The sequence below is a fragment of the Armigeres subalbatus genome, chromosome 1 (assembly GCF_024139115.2).
Source record: "Armigeres subalbatus isolate Guangzhou_Male chromosome 1, GZ_Asu_2, whole genome shotgun sequence".
Lineage (NCBI taxonomy): Eukaryota > Metazoa > Arthropoda > Insecta > Diptera > Culicidae > Armigeres > Armigeres subalbatus.
This window is the reverse complement of record NC_085139.1, coordinates 95,635,860-95,657,259: the sequence shown is the minus strand read 5'-3', so window position 1 is coordinate 95,657,259 and position 21,400 is coordinate 95,635,860. Positions and strand designations below refer to the sequence as shown.

Here is a 21,400-nt window from a genome sequence, read left to right as displayed (position 1 = left end):
TTGCTTCCGTTTCCTTATTGAGTAAGGAAATAACGCCGGCCGCTTCTTTCTGCTTCAAGTAGGACACGAGATTACGCAGTGGACGCGTCTGAACGCTGGCATCATCCGACGATGCTACCGATGACGTCGATCCCGGCAGGCCGAGGAAGATTGCGTGCGACGATGACGTCGATATGCGCTACTGCACATCTTCCAACTTGGGTTGATCGAGGCGTAGTCGCTGAGTAATACGAAGGTGGTGTTTACCTTCCTCGTCCTTCATCAGGCTGTCCACTATTTTGTTGTTTCCGTCCGTTAGGTGCAACTTGGTGGGGAATAGTGAACTCTTCAAAATCAGCGCCCCTTGCCAGAATGTGGTAGATTTCCGTGCGACTTCTGGTAACGTTCTTGCATTCGATAACATGCCATTCCTATGAGAAGACGAATCAGAATCCGAATCAGCCGGACTGCGTTGCCTCGGTGAACGGGAGCGAGATCTATCGATTCCTGGTTCACGTGATCCAGAACGACGGCGTGAATCATATTCGCCATCGGCTCCTGATCGACGCCATTCATCATTGTCCCCGTGGTGCGGTGGGCCATCACTATGAAAACTGCCACGGAAACCACCACGCCCGCGGAATCCTCCTCTGCCGCGGAACGGTCTTCCACCATAGCCGTACAATGAATTTTCCTCGTATGATGCACCACCTTCCGGATATTCGTAGTCGGGGGCGCGACGATACTCACCGCCTTCCTCAAAACATCCACTGCGCTTTGAGAACGATGGTGTTGTTCCGTTGTCAGCAAAATCGATACGAATACGACGATCCGGTGCCCCTAACGGGAATCCACGCATTTCCTTCACAGCAGCCGTAGCAGCATCAATAGAATCGTACAGAATGTAGGCCTGGGTGTCCCCTTTGTTATATTCGATCTTTTTGATGGCACCAAAACGGTCGAACTCACGCTTCAACTGAGTAACGAAACGAACAAACAACAAACGAACCGAAACGACGTCACAAGGTGAGGGAGAAAAACAAACAAACTGTCAAAACGTCAAGAGGGGTAAGTCAGCGCTCCTAAAATATTTATGTAATTCGTCACCCACGAGGGGTATTTTCTTCAAAATGAAGAAGAAGACATGGTGCCCGATTTTCTGATGGCTTTGTACCGGACATTTAGGTCTATGTATTCGTCAATGGTAACACTTTCGTTATTTGTTGTGATTTTTCATCCAACAATTGAAGAAAATGGAAATCAACTGTCGTGGAAATAGATCAGGAAAAACTTAATAACTAATATTTTTGCAACTGTCTTGAATTTAATTATACATTTTTATTTTTTAGCTACATTATTGTTCTGTCATCGGTGCATCCAATATGCCAGTATTTTTGACGTAGAGGATTCATAACAATTTTCCCAATCATGTAAACCGAAAGATGGTGGCCAGACTTGCCGATTTCTCGGTAGTCCTACTGATTTTTCAGTAGTTTTTCGATTCACAGACGAACGATCCAAAACTACGGATTTGTCAAAATTCTTACCCAAAGATACCGCAAAATGTAATATCTGTTGAAGTGTTGGAAGCCTCCTAACCTGTCGCACACTACCAGATAACACTTCTTTTTAGTTTGCATGCATCGCAACTCGTCTGGCTCTCCATCCTATTGAGATTCTCCTTATCAAACAATTCCTGCTCCATCCGTTACAAATGGCCCACATTCTGAAAATTGCTCGGCTATCTCTCAGCACATGCATATACAAGTGGCCCTTCTCCGATGCTGGTATAGCGCACCACGATACTTCGCCGTTGAGCAATGATGTTTCAATCCGGAGCATCTCCGGGACGGACAAAAGGAATACGTTTATTATTTGGATCTTAGCATGTTTGATTGTCTGAATACTGACTGATACTTCAAATCTGTTGATTGTTTTGAGATTTTGTGGAAATCTGAATATTGCAGCACTCCTCAACTTCAAATGTGGCTTGTTATGGAAACTACAGTTTTTTTTTCTAACGATACTCTGCTTACATGTTTTACCCATCCAAAAAAAAAACAAAGAACTTCATAAATTAATTATTTTTGCTCATAATGTTGAAGATTACCTTTTATAAGGGCTACTCTAGTCGATATGATACGAGGCTACTTAGCTGCCAATGAAAAGGTGGCTAGATTTAAATCCAGGCTGAAGTCCATGGCTCACAAAAATGAGATTCCTGATTGGTTACTTTTATGAAGATGTACGTTTAACATATCCTGAAAGCGTTCGTATCGGTTGTTCCAACATGATGTTGACTACGCCATACATTCGATACGATTTATTCCATTTATATCCGATTACTGTCGATATATCAAAAAATAATGTAAGTACGTGGTTCTGCATGACTTCTTTGGAAGCACAAGATATATTCGAGCATATTTCAGAAATATCTCCGAAACCCATTACCTACATATAGGCTGCTATTGAGATACGTGGGATTATTCTACGAGTGGAGTGATGTGAGATTGCTCGAATGACGTGAGAAGAGTCGTATAGCCCCATTTGAATAACATGATCACCTCACGTGAGAATTGCTAAAATCGACTCGCCTCACGTCACTCGACTCGTAGAATAAGCCCCACGATTTCAATTCGTTCAATTGCAGTGTTGTTGCTTTTGTTGTTTAGTTAATCATTAGTTCAACCGTCTAAGATGAATTAAGTACTCTCCATTTACTTCCACCAATTATTTTCGATATCTTTGCAGATACGTATTTCGACCACAACTGTGTGTTCGTCTTCAGTGTCTCGTACTTGACTCGTACTCATACTCGTACTCGTACTTGAGTCGAGTCAAGTCAAGACACTGAAGACGACCACACAGTTGTGGTCGAAATACATATCTGCAAAGATATCGAAAAAAATTGGTGGAATTAAATGGAGAGTACTTAATTCGTCTTAGACGGTTGAATACATTCCACTAAAAGAGCTTAATATATGTTTCTGAATCATTAGTTGTTTGCGGTAAATATTTTCTCAAAGAGTCAAACTAGTTACACGCAAGGTCATGGAGCACATGTAAGTCAAAAATAGAGTGATAGCGAATCGAGTATTAAGAAAAAAATAGCTCAACAGCCGAAATTAGTCGCAAATTAGTCAAAATCGCAGACTGAAACTAACTTGCCCCTCCTAGGAGTAGCATCCAATGCGTAATTGACGGACCTGATCAGGTTTTGCGCCCACGAATGTTTGTCTAAACTGATGGCATCATCGTCCCTTGGATTGGTAATTGATGAGATGAATGATGTCGGATAATTGCAGCGTATTTCAGTGACTAGCAAATCCACAGAATTCAAAAACGCTGGTGGACTAGGTGGGTAGAGATTGGCGATTTCAAGCCCATTTTTTTATCTGATACGTATGGTTAATGCCTACGGACAAGATGAATTGTTTGTAAGTTTATTCGTTGCAAGTTGTGAACCACCAAAATACCCGATTATTTAAAAACGGGGATAGTCGAGCCACTGTTACGGTTAACGGCCGTCACAAGGTGGATGCAACTCCGATTGGTTTTGGTTACATACACATATATTGTAATTGATTACCTTTTTAAATTTTAGCTTTTAATCTTCATCAACCTTATCTTTTTCTTCTTCTTCTTATTGGCATTACATCCCCACACTGGGACAGAGCCGCCTCGCAGCTTAGTGTTCATTAAGCACTTCCACAGTTATCAACTGCAAGGTTTCTAAGCCAAGTTACCATTTTTGCATTCGTATATCATGAGGCTAACACGATGATACTTTTATGCCCAGGGAAGTCGAGACAATTTCCAATCCGAAAATTGTCTAGACTGGCACCGGGAATCGAACCCAGCCACCCTCAGCATGGTTTTGCTTTGTAGCCGCGCGTCTTACCACACGGCTAAGGAGGGCCCCTAACCTTATACTATAAAGAAAATACCTATTATTTTAAATTTTAATTTGAATTGTATAACACTGTAATATGATACTCCTCATTGAGGAAGCATTTGACAAATGCTTGAGTACTATAAAACGCCGTACAACTCTATGGGAACAAGAAGTGAGATACGACAACACGGAAGCCTATAACAATGGAAGGAGAATAATTATTATCAAAGGATGGAGAGAACTGGGATGTGGGAAAAATACAGTAGCCGAGGAATCGAGGTTAATCCGTTCACCAAGCTACTGGTGTCCGTTGAAGATAAAATTTCCCGTAACAAATTCTGGGACGTAACTGCGCGTAAATTGAAGCTCGTTGACACCCTCATAGCCGGGAGTGGAGTGTTGTTCCAGTTTAAGAATTACCGCGCACGATTCGACTCAGCATTCCTTGCCAGTGAGCCGCGAGTACCATTCGCCAATTTTGCTAGGCCACACGTCACGTGACCGCTGGACGTCCGTTTTTGAGGTTAGGACCCAGTAAGATTGTGTGGTTTTGCGCTCGCTTGCTGGAATCTGAACTGATGCGTTTAGCGTCCGTCGGCGGGCAATCGCAGCCCCTGACTACCTACATAATGAGCATCAACTTACTGACCGGTGACTAGCGAGACCCAGAAGCCAATTCGCAAGATCAGACTCGGCTGGTGGGCAAGTACGCTTGCTACTGAGGAGCAGGACCAGGTAAGGTTGTGTGATTTCGTGCCCGCTTACCGGGAACCCTATCCAGTGCGGCTTGCTTTCGACAGCGGGCACACGTAAACCGACTGATAAACCATTGACGAATACATAGACGGAGGGGTGGCCATTTTTTCGGGCACCACTATATACCCCTGGGGAGTGACGGATTACAATTATTACAATCACTCGACCATTGAGAAGCCCCTCAATTCGAATCACGTCAGTTTGACAACAGTTGTCATTTCCATTTTTGTTTACCTCTGATGGTGTTTGGAATTTTGCATCGCAAGTTTTAGAAAAACAACTTTTATTACCAACAGTCATATTTACCCTCATTACGGCACGGATTATATTTATAACTGCCGACGATCCATCATTGTTATCCGATTTCGGGGAAAATCAATGCTTTTGGTGTAGGTATGAGTCGAGCAATCGTTTTAGGAAAAGTATGTATGTAAGTTTATTCTAACATTTTCTTTTTTTAGAAAGGCAAACATAAGCTGCTACGGAAAACACGCCAGGATTGCTCCGATCAGTGAACACCGATGAGCTGTTTTGTCTTAAAACCGCTGGAATCATTTTATCACGCTGAAGCTCCAATTGGGTGTTCGTGCTTTGCTGAGTTCATTGAGTTGTAGAAAAAACACTGGAGAACAGAGCAAGAAAGATCGGCAAGAGTATTACCTTGAGGTCTACCGATTTTATAAAGCATTCGTCAGCTGATTTGCGTCACTGACAAAAGCAACCAGCTTGTAAACATTCATGAAGTACAGCCTCCAAAGTTACTGCTGCGGATGCAGAAGTGAGCTCGCTGCTCACCAATACCCGGTGATGACCAACAAATGATCCGATTCAGCTAAAGGCCAGATGCAGAAGCTTAACGGGGTCAAGGAAGCAGAGCGTTTTTAGTAAGTTCGTTTTTATTTTATCATCGTTGGCAACTCACTGTACTAGGTAGTCATCGACATACATAATTTTTAAAAACATTCACATTGGGCGAGTCTCTGGATCCTATTTCTAATTATTATTCTAATTATTCTTCTTTCTAATTTTGACGATGGAAGTTCCAAGTGGAACATTACGTACTTATCTCTGTTTTCGAGATTTATCTACTTGGCTAATGCATATCACTAGATCGATTCAAGAACCGTTCTCCCGTTAACAAGGTACAAAGTGTCCGATGTCATGAAAAATAAACGCGCCAGAAGATGCACTTTTAATAATCGACTGTTTTGTTTCGGACATTTTTGGAGCGAATGTTTTCTCTTGTCCTAAAGACGAATTACCACTATCCAATTTAATTTCCCGGAAAATGGGAGGGCATTACAAATGAGTTCAAACGTAAAAAAGTAAAGAAGCTTGATAATTTGGTTTTGTTGAATTAAAATTTACGTTTTATTACTTCAATAGAGGAAATCTGCGCCAATTTACAACATACAAGTTAACCATTTCTCTGTTAAAGGATTTAAGAATGATTTTCGTAAAATGGCGTATACGTCACCTTTTCGGGCAGCGTAAGAGCAGGTGCACACTACAAGGATAAAAATTGAGGAACCTACCGGTCTGCTTAAGGACATTAAAACCATTAGCCCACGGGTGGAAACACTTTTCACATTGCGAGAAGGTAATGTTAATGACAATTTATTACAACATACGTTTATTACACATAAACTCTTTTGAGTGTGAGTAGAATTCGCTGTAATTTACTTCAAAACATCGGGTTATCAGAAAGACGACAATAAATCGTTAGCTAATAACCGCCATTATGGTAAGCCAGCATGGAAACTCAAAGCCATGTAAAACGGTTGGGAACACGTTACCAAGTGTATCATTCGAAAGAACTAATAATGTTCTCCGATTGCTGCACTAGAAAGTATCGGTATTTTAGTGTTGCATGCAAGGAATTGTTATGCCTCCTATACTGCCCTTCTACGCATAATTCTCCCATGTTACCCTTGATGAAAAATCTCAAACTCGAGTCAATTTGTCCCACTGAAAAAAATAAGTTGTTGTCTGATGATAATAGAGGCTGAAAACCGTTTAAATAAGTAGGGATTCGTTTTATGTCCTGGAAAAGTGTTGCTTACGCTCATAACATCCCGAAAATATTTGCTAAATTTGAGAATCGAATCGATTCTTAAATTGGTGGGACAAAGTGACTCGAGTTTGAATTTTTTCATCAAAGGTAACATGGGACAATTATGCGTAGAACGGCAGTATATCGTACTCCCCGATGATACAGAAGTAAAATACGAACGCAATCCATTACCTGGAAAGCCAACAATAGTTCTACTAAATCCAATCCCTGTTGCGCAAATTGCTTTATATAATGACATGACAAAAACAGTGTACTAATGGATCACCACAAAAAAAACGAAGCGGCACTGGCTTGAATTGATTTATTGATTTATTTTCACTAAGGTTTCTCACCATACGATGTAAATGTATCATGTTTTAATGCATAATTACAACAATACATAATACATACATTAAAACATAACAAAATATATCTGATAAGAAAATTATTTTGAGCTTTTTAGTGGATTGTATAAACTCGTCTTATGACAAGTGAAAATATATCTGATTATGTGCTCTCGTAGCGTACTTTCATCATGTACAGTTTTAATGTTCTCATTATTGCTTTCCATTGCTTGCCAGTGGTCAGTTCATGAGAAATGAAATAGTGGGAAGAATGAATTGAGTGAGTGTCTGGAATTAAATGTAATTCTTATCCTAGTGTCCTTCATTATATAAAATGTTGCCGTACTCATGATCTTGTTAATCTCTATCCTTTTTGTTCCGGAACAACCGCAGCGTAGCCCCACATCGTGATATCAGGACATCATGATAGGTAGTAATTATGATTCGCGTGGTGGTAAATGTTGTAGATGAAATCAGTTGTTCGTATAATCACACAATGATGATATGCAGCTTATCCTGTGGACGCGCATTTGCTAAAATGTTTCTCATCATCAATGATGTAGCAATGAATGGTTATCTAGTGATAGGTTCTTGAATGGTAAGCATTTCCGTCATGTTCTTCATTATAACTAATGACATCGTCGTCGCTGTGGTTAACATTGTAATTGTAAACGAGTGCAATGATGTTGATAGCACATTTTTCCTCGTAGCTACCGTTGTTGAGTCAAAGTTTATCTGTGGTTTATCCGTCATAGTTCAATATCTAAAACAGAAATAAATTTTCTATTAGTTTTGGTTTTATAAATTTTATTTGGAAATAAAAATGAAATGCATTTGAAAGATTTTTTTATAATTTTATTTTATGATGCACAGTTTTATTATAAGAATAAGTGGTATTTGTATTTTAGGTATTATGTAATAGCGATGGATACGTACGATGAATTTGTCGAGTCGGGATATATTCCAATTATGGAATACTTCGACGATAGTGATGAGCTTTTACTATTTGATTTGGAAGGTTGCCGCGACGAATAGGAGCAGACATGTCCTATAAAAAAAGTTTCATCTATTTGCACTTTCTTCTAAATATTTTTCAAAGTTTATATGTACTTTAAGGGGGAAACGCAATGGAGTGCGGTAACGGAACGGCAACGGCAAGCGGTTTGTCGACGGTTTGTACTAAAAAAATCCGCATCATTGCCGCAGTTGCAAAACGCAATGCATGCGGATTTGCCGGACAGATTTCATATGACGTTTCACGTTTTGAAGAAATTCTTATTTTTTTAAAAGATGATTTTGATTATTTCTAGAGAGGATTTAATTTCAATTATTTAAATAAACTTTTAAATTAATTCTAGTTGATTCAGTGACTGCTTTAAATATATCAGAGCCTTGATCAGAACAGTAGGAATACTATTTTTTGATGTCTTGAATCGCCAGAAGTTCCTACAGGAAATGCAGAAGCTCAGAAGTGTTGTACATAATTCCAGGAAGCTCCATCACCAATTTCTCCAGAAGATCCACCACAAATCCCTTCAAAAGTTCCTTCAGGAATTGCACCGGAAGTTCATCAAGAAATTGTTTCGGAAGTTTTTGCTGAAATCGCTCCGGATGTTTCTCTGGAGAATCCTCCAGGAATTCCTTCAGAAGTTCCTACATGAAGATTCTCCAGAAATTTCTTCGGAAGTTCCTTTAAGAATTCCCCAAGAAGTTTGCCTTCAGAAACCTCCAGGAATTCCTTCGGAAGTTCCCACATGAAGATTCTCCAGAAATTTCTTCGGAAGTTCCTTTAAGAATTCCCCAGGAAGTTTGCCTAGGAATTCCTCCGGAAAATCCTCCAAAAAGTTCTCAGGAATCTCCGTTTTGTTGTACTTAATTGTGATGAAAACAAAAAACAATAATTAAAGTACTCCGGAAGGTCCTTCATATTCTACAGAAGGTTCCTCCAGGAATAATTTGAAAGTTTCTCCAGCAATTCCTTCAAAAGTTCCTTCACAAATTCCTTCGGGGTTCCTCCAGCGCTGCTTTCGGAAGTTTCTTCGAAAGTGGCTCCAGACATTGTTCCAGGAATTCCTGCGGAAGTTCCTCCAGAAATTCCTCCATAAGTTCTACCAAAACTTCCTCTGGAAGTTCCTCCATGAATTTCTCCGGAAGCTCCTCCAGGAATTCCTCCAGTTGTTCTTCAAGATTCCTTCGGAAGTTTCTTCAGTAATTCCTTCGGAAAATCCTCCAAGAATTCCTTAAGAAGTTCCTTCACAAATTCCTTCAAAATGCAAGAAGCTCCTCCAAGAATTTCAGGAGTTCCTCCAGAAGTTCCTTCAGCAGTTCATCCGGATATTCATTCAGGAATTTCACCGGAAGTTCCTGCAAAAATTCCTTCGGAATTTCCGTAAGTTCTTCCAAAAGATCCTCCGTAAGTTCCTCTAACAATTCCTCCCAATGATTCTCCGCGAATTCCTCCGCAAGCTCCTCAAGATTCCTTCGGAAGTTCCTCCAGTAATTCCATCGGACATTCCTTCGAAAATTCCTCTAGTAATTTCTTCGGAAGTTCCTTCAGGATTTCCTTAAGAAGTTCCTTCAGAAATTCCTCCGGAAGTTCCTGCAGAAATTCCTCCAGAAATTCCTCCGGAAGTTCCTCCAGAAATTCCTCCGAAGTTCCTCCAGAAATTCCTCCGGAAGTTCCTCCAAGAATTCCTCCGGAAGTTCCTCCAGGAATTCCTCCGGAAGTTCCTCCAGGAATTCCTCCGGAAGTTCCTCCAGGAATTCCTCCGGAAGTTCCTCCAGGAATTCCTCCGGAAGTTCCTCCAGGAATTCCTCCGGAAGTTCCTCCAGGAATTCCTCCGGAAGTTCCTCCAGGAATTCCTCCGGAAGTTCCTCCAGGAATTCCTCCGGAAGTTCCTCCAAGAATTCCTCCGGAAGTTCGTCCAGGAATTCCCTCGGAAGTTCGTCCAGGAATTCCCTCGGAAGTTCTTCCAGGAATTCCTCCGGAAGTTCTTCCAGGAATTCCTCCGGAAGTTCCTCCAGGAATTCATCCGGCAGTTTCTCTAGGATTTCCCCCGAAAGTTCCTCCTGAAGTTCCTCCAGGAATTCTTCTCAAAGCCCTCCGTAAGTCTCCAGTAATTCCAAGGAGAACTTCCGTTTCAAAGATATACAGGAGGAGCTTCCGGGGGAATATCGAGAGGTCCTTCCAGGTTAAATCCTGGAGGAACTTCCGTAGGAATTCCTGGAGGAACTTCCGGAGGAACTTCCGTAGGCATTCCTGGAGGAACTTCCGTAGGAATTCCTTAAGGAACTTCCGGAGGAATTCCTGGAGAAACTTCCGGATGAATTCCTGGAGGAACTTCCGGAGGAATTCCTGGAGGAACTTCCGGAGGAATTCCTGGAGGAACTTTCGGAGGAATTCCTGGAGGAACTTCGGAGGAATTCTTCTGGAGGAACTTCCGGAGGAATTCCTGGAGGAACTTCAGGAGGAATTCCTGGAGGAATTCAGGAATGCCTCCGGAAGTTCCTTCAGGAATTCCTCCGGAAGTTCCTTCAGGAATTCCTAAGGAAGTTCCTTCAGGAATTCCTACGGAAGTTCCTTCAAGAATTCCTACGGAAGTTCCTCCAGAAATTCCTCCGGAAGTTCCTTCAGGAATTCCTCCGGAAGTTCCTTCAGGAATTCCTCCGGAAGTTCCTTCAGGTATTCCTCCGGAAGTTCCTTCAGGAATTCCTCCGGAAGTTCCTTCAGGAATTCATACGGAAGTTCCTTCAGGAATTCCTCCGGAAGTTCCTTCAGGAATTCCACCGGAATTTCCTTCAGGAATTCCTCCGGAAGTTCCTTCAGGAATTCCTCCGGAAGTTCCTTCAGGAATTCCTCCGGAAGTTCCTTCAGGAATTTCTCCGGAAGTTCCATCAGGAATTCCTACGGAAGTTCCTTCAGGAATTCCTACAGAAGTTCCTTCAGGAATTCCAACGAAAGTTCCTTCAGGAATTCCTACGGGAGTTCCTTCAGGAATTCATACGGACGTTCCTTCAGGAATTCCTACGGAAGTTCCTTCAGGAATTCCTCCGGAAGTTCCTCCAGGAATTCCTAGGGAAGTTCCTCCAGGAGTTCCTACGGAAGTTCCTCCGGGAATTCCTACGGAAGTTCCTCCAGGAATTTCTACGGAAGTTCCTCCATGAATTCCTACGGAAGTTCCTCCAGGATTTAACCAGGAGTATCTCAACTGTTATAAAAATGAATCTGAAGGGGACTGCTGGGGTTATGCGTGTTTCAGATTCAGATTCAAAATGACTAAAAATGATAAAATGATAAAAATAAGAATACCCTATGTTTCAACAAAAAGAAAATTTTAGAATGAAATGTATTCAAGTGTTGGTATTTCATATGCGGTAGAAAAATGCGAAACTCGAAAGAAAAGGTTATGAATAAAAGAATGGAAAGAATCAACAATGAAATTAAGGTTAAACATAAATAAATATTAATGTGCGAAACTCGAATGACAAGCCTTTGATTAAAAGAAGGAAAAATAAAATATAATTACACGAATCACAAATAAATATAAATATGTGAATCAAGAAAGAACGGCCTATGACTAAAAGAAGGAAAAATTCAACAATGAAATATCAGGTAAAACATAAATGTTGATCAACACTCGACGTTTGCCCAATTTTTTCGACCTTCGACCTTTTGTCCAACAACCGCAATTTCTATCTTTTGTTCTTTCAACTTTTTGTCTTTCGACCTTTTCACTTCCGACCCTTCATCTTTTAACCTTTTTTCTTTCGACCATTTGTCCTTCGACGTTTTTACTTTCAACCTTTTGACCTTTCGACCTTTTGACATTTTGTCCTACGACCTTTTGGCTCAGATTTTTTTTGTTTCGACATTTGACCTTTCGCCCTTTCGAGCTTTTGACCTTTTGGCTCAGATTGGTTTGTTTCGACCTTTTGACCTTTCGACCTTTTGTCCTTTCGACATTTTGACCTTCGACCTTTTGACCTTCGACCTTTCAACCTTTTGTTCTTTCGACCTTTTGTCCTTTCGACCTTTTGACTCAGATTTTTTGTTTCGACCTTTTGTCCCTTCGACCTTTTGTCCTTTCGACCTTTTGACCTTCGACCTTTTGTCCTTCGACCTTTTGACCTTCGACCTTTTGTCCTACAACCTTCCATTTAGAACCCCTTCCATTTAAAATCATAGAAAGATTTTATTTGCAATCCAAGAAGGATTCGATTGGGAATCCCCTCAATCCTTGCATTTGAAGTCACAGAATAAATTACTTAAGAATTCCAAGAAGATTTGGAATCCCCAAAGAACTTCCACTTGAAGTCACAGAATAATTCCATTTGAAATCCTAGAACGTCCTAGAAGTCTTCAGCCTTTCATTTGGAATCAAAGAAGAATTTGATCTGAAATCCCAGAATGCCTTCATTTAGAATCCCAGGAGCTTTCCGTTTCGAAACCCAAAAGAAAGATTCCATACAAAATTCGTGGAACCTTCCATATGAAATCACCAATATTCCATTTGGAATCCCATAAGGATCAGATTTGGTATCTTGAGGATTCGATTTGGAATCTCAGGAGATGAAAACAAATATTTAGATTTTAGTAGAATCTAACCCATTAAAGCTACTTGATTGTAACATTACAGATACGTATTTCAACTTCAAGTCAAGTCAAGAACCAGACACTGATGAAGGCCTTACTTTAAGGATCGTAATACGTATCAGTAAAGTCACAATTAAGTGGTGAAAATAAATGGGATAGTAACTCGTACATAACTGATTTCAAAATATTTTTTTGTTTTCGTAAGTGTAGATTTTTTAGTACTCTCCGAAGGTTTTTCTATGAATCCTCGATGATTCTCATCAGATTTAAACCAAATTTCTTCCAGAACCCGTGATGAATTATTATAGAAGGGATTTCACAGGAATTTCTGAAAGATTTTCATCGCAATCCCAGGAGGACAAAGGGAATGCCCTAAAAGAGTTCTACCCGGAAGGGAGAAAAAGTTTCAGGAAAGTTCACTACAGAATAAAAAGATTTCTTTTGAAATTTTAGACGCGTTGCCTTTCGAATTCCTGAAAGACTCTCATCGAAATCTAAGAAGGAGAGGATAATCCAGAAGGTTTTTTTTTATTTGCATTTGGAATCCTGCCTAAACCAGATCTAACTAGAACTAACAACGTGAGCGCCTGAACAAAAAGCTTAAGCAACTAGCAATATAACCCATACTTGATCCAGACTGTAATGTACCTATTCCTAATACATTTTTCTTTCATTTTTTTAGGAGCCTTGAAGCGCCTCTGAATGCTAAAGCTTTCCATGCAGCTTTGTACAACATTACTCCGGCGAAGGTATTTCGGCAAGATAGGGCTACCTTTGTTCTGTGAATCGATACTGGATTCCGGATGGTTTTTCGTGAAATGGAAGGAAATTGTCCAGTGTCAACTCGCCCAATCTGCGAAAAGTTTTGCAGTGGCCACGAACCACCAGGATGATCCAGCTTCGGCAGAATATGATGAAAACAAGCGTACCGACATCAGCTCGTGGAACGCTACGGCCTGATAGAGATGAAGCCGTTGACCGGTTGAGGGTGTATCGCCATTGCATGTGATCTCTGAAGGCGACGGGATACAACGCTTTCGTAAAAATTTGCGTCAAGAAAAAGCTGATATAGTGGACAAAAATTGGTTATATTTAATATTTAATATTAATATAATAATATAATAAATATACAAATTATTTTAAAAAAAACTATGCATACAACTTATTGAAAGAAGAAAACACGAAACAACTCAATGCGGAGCAATGAGCAAATGCCATGTACGTTGGCATATTTTACGTAGCTTTATTCTACATCGCCTTGATTACGTCGAATAATTTTTACATCGGGAAAAATTACATAGCTTTTGTTTATTACACAGCAAGCTGTCGCGTACATCGCGCAGTGTGATATTCACCACCCGATGGATTCAATGGGTTGCATCGTTTTCGATGTAATATTCAACAACATTTTTTGCTGTGTAGTTTTATAAATCTGACCAGATTAACACCATGGTCAAGTCAGGCCCTGTACCAAAATCTAGACAAGATAACTCCTCTTCTTTGAAAATTTCATGGCAATCGGACATTAATTGAATCCACACGGGTTATTTCTATATTGATTTATACACCTGTGTTCAGAATAATTGCAACGGAGGCTGATTTTCATACAAAATAGTCAACATTGACAAGCTGTAACTTCGTACTCCAATGACCGATTAAGCTAAAATTTTGGCAGTGAACTACAAATATCTACAAATACTACGAATCTTTCCTTCCACTCGTTAGAAAAATACAGTTTTAGCTATTATTTTGAACAATTTGGCCTAGTGTGTAATATTTTAACGAGAGAAAGGAAAAAAATAAGTTTATGTAAAATTCAACATATTTGTAGCTCACGGTCAAAATTTTAGCTCAATCGGTTTTCGGAGTACGACGTTACAGCTTGTCAAAGTTAACCATTTTGTATGAAAATCGGCCTTCGCTTATATTATTCTGAGCACAGGTGTAAGTCAGACCAAAACGGGATAAGCAAATTCTTCAAAAAAATGTTGACAATTTAATTAACGCCAGTTGTATGCCAGTAGTACCAGCTACATTTAGTATTTCAATTTTAATTTTTCTTTTGCTAGTTTACGGAAAATGATAACATTATTTTTAATCAATCTGTTTAATTACTTGAAGTCAAAAAAAAAGTTGGAACAAATTGGCCACAATAACATTACTTACCCCTAATCAAACATGAATTTTAAAACAATTCGCGTCCTTTTTTGAGCAGGAATTCTTGAATGAACAACGCGTCCAGCAGCCGATTTAAATCCGGTCAAACACCAGCCATCAGCTCAGCCAGTGAGAAAATGGTCTTGTTCTCTGCGTTTCCACCTTAGGCTAGAGCAGGTTCTCTCGAAACGCTATACTAAACCGGTCTGGCTGATACCGGTACTGTTCATCAAACGATTCGGCTCTAGATCACCAAAATCGTTGCAGAACACATCTATCATACTGTACCGCAGGATGGGGATCGCGTCTTGAGCGTGATGTAGAGTTGCTGTTTCAAGATCCATCCTTGTGTGAGGCGTACAAAAGTCTCAAGCTGACGGGTCGTCACCTGAATAGAATCCATACCCTGCTGGGCCCGACGCATTTTGGCGTAAAAATGTCTTATTTCTAATGCCGCATCTTTCGTCAACTTGGGATGGACCTTCTTACGTCCATACGGCATATATTTCTGAATAAGTTCCAGCGGCAATAAATACATTTTTCATTAGCTCTGATTTTCAATCGTTCGTTAACAGGTGCTTCTTATTGTGAATAGTTATCATACCCATTCCGGAGAAACCCGGGGTTGTGGTTGTTGGAGTATCATAGTCGTTGAACGCGAGCGCTAGCTAGTTGTTTAGGTAGGCTAAAGAAAGTTTGGCTGCCGCTAAGATACAAGTACCTGCGGATAGTAAACAAATAACTCCTCTAGCCAACTTGCTGCTCCATGGCTTCCAGCAATATCTGATGGTTTCCGGACATTTTAACAAATTCATCAATACTCTAAGCACTCTGATCTGCTAGTACTAATGCGCGCACTTTCAAGGGTCCCCCTGAGTATTTTTCTGTGCGAACAACCACCATCAGTCCAGCGTTAGAAGTACTATTCCCACATACGAAAATGCTCCTTGGAGACACTACTGCATATGATTTGAATTTTTCCAATGCCAGGATCGCCAATAATGAGAACATGAATCTCTAACCGGCGATCTTCAGTAATGTACGCTCCGACAAATAAGCCAAGTGATAGCGCAGTCTTTTTAATTTCAGGCCGTAAATCATGGGACACAACGGGCATGGGTCCGATCGAATCGAACATTCGAGTATTTCGAGCCTTCGAACTATTTTCCGCCGACCCTTCAAAAATCCAGTGATGGTGACCGTAATCGTCCAGACAAACTGCATCCTCTAACTCATGAGTGAGCTATATACCTCGATTCTTTAAAAAACCTGACGATGTCCCAAACGAGCACCGGGTATGGATTCCTGCAGTCGCACGATTTGAAAGGCTTCGGTTCGTGAAAAAATCGATGATCGCAGGGGGATAGAATTACTCCTTGCTTTACATTCTTCTCGACAGGATGTAGGAAGGGAAAACATTCCATTTGTTCGCCGTACAACTTGCAGTTCCCATCCTATATCATGGCATAATGAGAACGTCAGTAATGATTACCTAAAAAAATAAAATAATATTTTAGAAATTTTTCCCCTAAAGACTAAAATAAGTTTCTTACCTGCAAACTCTAATTATAGTTCGTGACAAAAGTCACTGGTGTCACTTGATGGTCATGGTCAAAATTGGCTCTGGGTTGTCCACTAAATCCTGTTGATAAGCTTAGAAAGCTCATGTATTAATGAGTAATCTGCTCTCCCTCAGCAATGTCTAGCTCGACCCAAAAGTTCTATTTGATCCTACCAGATTAGGTACAGCTCCGGAGACTAGCATAATGCCGTTGGGCTGCTCATTTTTTTGCAATGTAGACTACATGACGACGATTCAGCTAAATCAATTTTAGAAAATTAGTTTTTAGCACTCCAAAATTAAGTGAAAAGAATCACTTACCATCCTGGGGTAGATAAATAAAGTTTCCATCCTGGATACCCGCACGTTTTTTTTCTATAGTCGGTAGTAGTAGCTGTTGCTGGGTTGCGAAACACTTGGTGACTGTGCGGAAGGCGTGCTACCCGTGCTACGTTCAACAATATTTACTATTTCTGCGCAGATCTGCATCGCTGTCTATCCGTCGACCCGGTCGTCAGATTTCCAATGTTATATTAGGGCATCTTCACCGTCACTATGGAAAATAATAAGGGTAAAATATTGTTACAAACAAAGTTCCACTTTTAATATACACTGGATTCTGTTTTTACACGATTTACATTGTTTTTCCAATTTTGCACTCATTCTAAATGTTTACCGAATAAATTAGCATGTCATTTTTCTTTAAACGAAAAGGATTTTTGAAACATGTCGCAAAGATTTTGGTGGAAAGCCGAAATCACACGATCAAAAATACAAGCAAAAATAATTGAGCATCTAATGATCAAACTTAGCACGTAGATGTTGTATTAGTTACCGTTTGTGGGGCACTTTTGGAGGACGCAATAGCAGAATATATCCAGTATCCGGGTTAATGACGTAGAACGTTGCTTCCAGATATACGAAACTTTATACGGATACTGTATCACGGAAAATACTTCTGCTGGTCAATTAGTATACTAAACAGTATTTTATAAACACAAGATCACAACTAGATTATTAGCCAAATACAGGCATCCCGTTAATTGTAAATTCGATTTCTTTATTCAATTATTTCCGAAAAATTCAAACACGCACTGGCAAAAGCGTTTGCAAAAAGATAATGGCGAGAGCAAACAAAACAACGCAAGGTGAGGGAGAAAAACAAACAGACAAACTGTCAAAACGTCGAGGAGAGGGGTAAGTCAGCGCTCGTAAAATATTTATTTATGTAATGTAATTCGTCACCCACGAGGGGTATTTTCTTCAAAATGAAGAAGAAGACATGGTGCCCGATTTTCTGATGGCTTTGTACCGGACATTTCGGTCTATGTATTCGTCAATGGATAAACCAAGGCGAAAGAATTTGCTTCGAATGCCAAGCGGTTCAACCAACGTCAGCCCTGTAGTATACTGATATGGTCTGGTCGCACGTATGAGTGTTGTTGAGTCCTCTTTCAGTAAGTTGTCGCCGACCTGAGAGGGTATAGCTCCGGGGCTGGTCAATCATAACATCACTAGATTTTTTGTATGTTTTGTTCTTCCGAATGATCCCCGATTATTGACTAAAATGAGAGAATAATTAGTAAATATAAGAAACTTATAATCGGATGAATGATATTAGTCGACATTACGAAATTCCATAGGAAAATCATAAACAAACAAATACGATGATACCCATGGTGACGACAATTAGAACAAATTCAAATTTTCATCAAAGGATTGCTTAGTCATACCGGGTACCGCTGGGTACCGAAATATTAGTACACTGGAACCACAAAATGAGTACTAATTTGCTGTGACCCCAACATCTTGATTATTATATTCCGTGTATAGTAGAAAATCGAAAATTTGTTTTCAATAAAATGAAATATCTGCAGTTATCAGACGTCGCAACTCATTTCTGATTAGTGCGCATGATAGTACATCCATGCGTGCATGATGCGCACTACTAATGAAATATTTCAAATTGTCGCGACTCGCGTCGCAGCGCGAGTGCTCAATCGCGCGGTCCGGTTTGGTGGCGGCCCGACAATATCTATGTCTGTACCACACATCATAGAAACTCTGCATTTGTTATATGGGAGGCCTGAGTTGCTAATTTCAGCGCTTCTAGAAAAGGTACGATCAGCCCCTTCACCGAAAGTGGATAAATTCCAAACCATTATCGATTTTGGAATGTCTATACAAAGTCTCTGTGACCATTTAGAAGTTGCTGGTCAATCCGTCCATCTGTCAAACCCTACCCTCCTCGCGGAACTCGTTGCCAAACTACCACCACATCTACAAATGGAATGGGGCTCATATCTCCAGGGATTTTCGGAAGTGAATCTAAAAACGTTTGGAAGTTTTATGTCCAGTGTAGTGAAAGCAGTGAGCAAAGTGACCGTGTACGCCAGCAGCAGTGTAAGACCGAGTGCTCCAACGAAGAACAATTCTAGGGCAAGAGGAAATATCATTGCGCACCACAGTGAACCTAAAATCAGAGCCGAAATCAACGCGGTGGAAGCCAAGGCGTGTCTGGCTTGCAAGAAAATTGGTCATCGTATCCAGGAATGCCAAGCGTTCAAATCTCTCTCGGTGGATGGACGTTGGAAGTTTGTACAATCCAGTGCACTTTGCAGAAATTGTTTGAACTCTCACGGCAGAAGAAGTTGTAGAAAAACCAGCACCTGCGGTACAAATGGTTGTGATTTTCGCCATCATCCACTGCTACACTCGTCGCGCGGCAGTTCGGTTGTGAAGACACCATCAGTGATGAACATTGCGGAGAACCAGACTCACCGACAAGTGAAACAGTCCCTGCTCTTTAGGATTGTGCCGGTTACCTTGCATGGACCAAAAGGGAAAGTGAATACCTTCGCCTTTCTCGACGATGGGTCGTCCTTGACACTTATTGAGGATAGCCTGGCGAAGAAACTTGGTGTTAATGGTGTTAAGGCGCCACTATGTTTGCTGTGGACGGGGAATATGACTAGAACGGAGAACGATTCGAAGCAGTTGTCGTTAATCGTTTCGTCGACTGATGGGAGAAAGTATTCACTGGAAGAAGTTCAAACCGTTAAGGAGCTATCATTACCTACGCAAACACTTTCGTACGATCAGCTGTCGAAGCAGTACGGCCATCTCAAGGGACTGCCGGTGGCGAGCTACACCAAAGCAGTTCCAAAACTACTGATCGGAGTTAACAACCTGGAGTTGATAGTCCCATTGAAGACGCGCGAAGGAATTAGACGCGAACCAGTGGCTGTGAAAACAAGATTAGGTTGGTGTATATATGGTGGTTCAGCGGACTACAGTCAGATGGCGTCGATCAACTACCATGCCTGTGGGTGTGTCGCCGATCAAACGCTGCACGATCTCGTCAAAGATTTCTTCACCACGGACGAAGTTGGAGCGAAACCAGTAGCACCACTTGTGTCGGATGAAGAGAAGCGTGCACAACGAATACTAGAGGAGTCAACTGTCCGGGTAGGCCACCACTTCGAGACCGGCCTTCTGTGGAAATTCGACCACATAGAGCTCCCCGAAAGCTATAACATGGCTCTGCGGCGGCTTGAGTGCCTGGAAAGACGTATGAACCGGAATCCAGAACTGAAGGAAGCATTACAACAACAACTGGAAGACTACCAACAGAAAGGCTACGCCCATCGCCCAACCAAAGAAGAACTAGCTAACGGCGACATGCGCCGTGTGTGATATCTACCGCTAGGAGCAGTTGTTAACCCTCGTAGACCGGGAAAGGTTCGCATGATATGGGATGCAAGAGCGGCAGTCAATGGTATCTCACTAAATTCAGTGCTGATAAAAGGTCCGGATCAGCTGACCTCGCTTCCCGGTGTACTATTGCGCTTCCGTCAGTTTAATGTTGGAGTTTCTTCAGATATAAAGGAAATGTTCCATCAAATCTACATACGAAAAGAAGACCGCCACTCTCAACGATTCCTTTGGCGCAACGATCCTTCCGACGTACCAGAGGTGTATTTCATGAATGTAGCCACCTTTGGTTCAACCCAAGTAACACGGTTTGTTGTATGAGTGTAAAAAATACATCTTTCGAACATATAGTATGTTACGTTTTGGTATGAAAAACTGCTTTGATTACTTTCACACGACCCAAACAGCGCAAAAATTATCGATATTTTCAACATCTTTCAGTTGAAACCTTGTTTTGATTGTACATTCACAAGACTAAACTTAAGTACTAAGGATGTTTTCAGTAACCGACTTTCAACATGGTTCTGTCAAATTGAATACCAAAACAAAAATGCTGACCAACATGTTCAAAGAAATAAATTTTATTCAAAAAACGAATGAAGACAAGCATGCATGAAATGATGAACACCATTTTAATAATATTAATAAACATATACACAATGAATAAATAAATCAAATTTGTTTTGAAGTCTCGGTCGAAACATTATATGCGGCTTATGTATCATTGGCTAACTTTTCATTTTACTTCTCCTAAATTCATGCGCCATTGATTGGAGAAAAATATATCTATGCCAAAGCATAATTTTGAAATTGATATGTAAACAAATTCTCGAATATGCGAAAGAAAAACAATACACCCGATTCTTTTTTTACACGGGTGGGTTTTAGTTGATTACGACCTTTAGCGTTGATGAAACTATGAGTTAACCCCATGAAAAAATTCACAAAAAATCAAAGAAAATTCAGGTGGTATTTCAAAAGCTGTGAAAAATCAGGTTAACCGGGAAATTAAAGAATACCAACCGTGTAAAAAAAATATTGGGTGTATGGCAAGTTGCGATAAACAACAGGGTCGATGAAGAACGTTTATAACATTGATCTTAAAAGATGTTGAAATTACGTTAAACTTCTATCATTGCGGTATATATTCTGACGAAACAAATGTCTAAAAATGAACATGTTATGACATTGTTCGTAAAATCTTCTGTTTTATGTTGTGAGAATGTAAAACGAAACATCTTAAAAAACTAAACAAATGTCAAAAAATGACATGTTATCACAAAGTTGTGAGAATGTAGTATGAAACTTCTTCTCTGATCAAATTGCTGTATGTTTTGCAAAAAACCTT

The 21,400-nt window shown here is 40.5% G+C and overlaps 2 protein-coding genes and 1 pseudogene across 2 annotated transcripts; 1 reads left to right on the top strand and 2 right to left on the bottom strand.

The window, feature by feature from the left end:
- Nucleotides 1-15,201, bottom strand: LOC134206354 (RNA-binding protein spenito-like). Its single transcript, XM_062682057.1, has 2 exons — nucleotides 15,061-15,201; nucleotides 1-1,027 (listed from the first exon to the last, which is right to left on the bottom strand). The coding sequence occupies exons 1-2, from the start codon at nucleotides 15,199-15,201 to the stop codon at nucleotides 179-181; spliced, it is 990 nt and encodes a 329-aa protein (XP_062538041.1). The 3' UTR covers nucleotides 1-178.
- On the bottom strand, nucleotides 5,101-16,265 carry LOC134206353 (DNA helicase MCM8-like; annotated as a pseudogene).
- Nucleotides 16,266-18,624: 2,359 nt separating this feature from the next.
- On the top strand, nucleotides 18,625-20,034 carry LOC134206352 (uncharacterized). Its single transcript, XM_062682056.1, has one exon. It carries the CDS (start codon nucleotides 18,625-18,627, stop codon nucleotides 20,032-20,034), a length of 1,410 nt encoding a protein of 469 aa, XP_062538040.1.
- The last annotated feature ends 1,366 nt before the right edge of the window (nucleotides 20,035-21,400 follow it).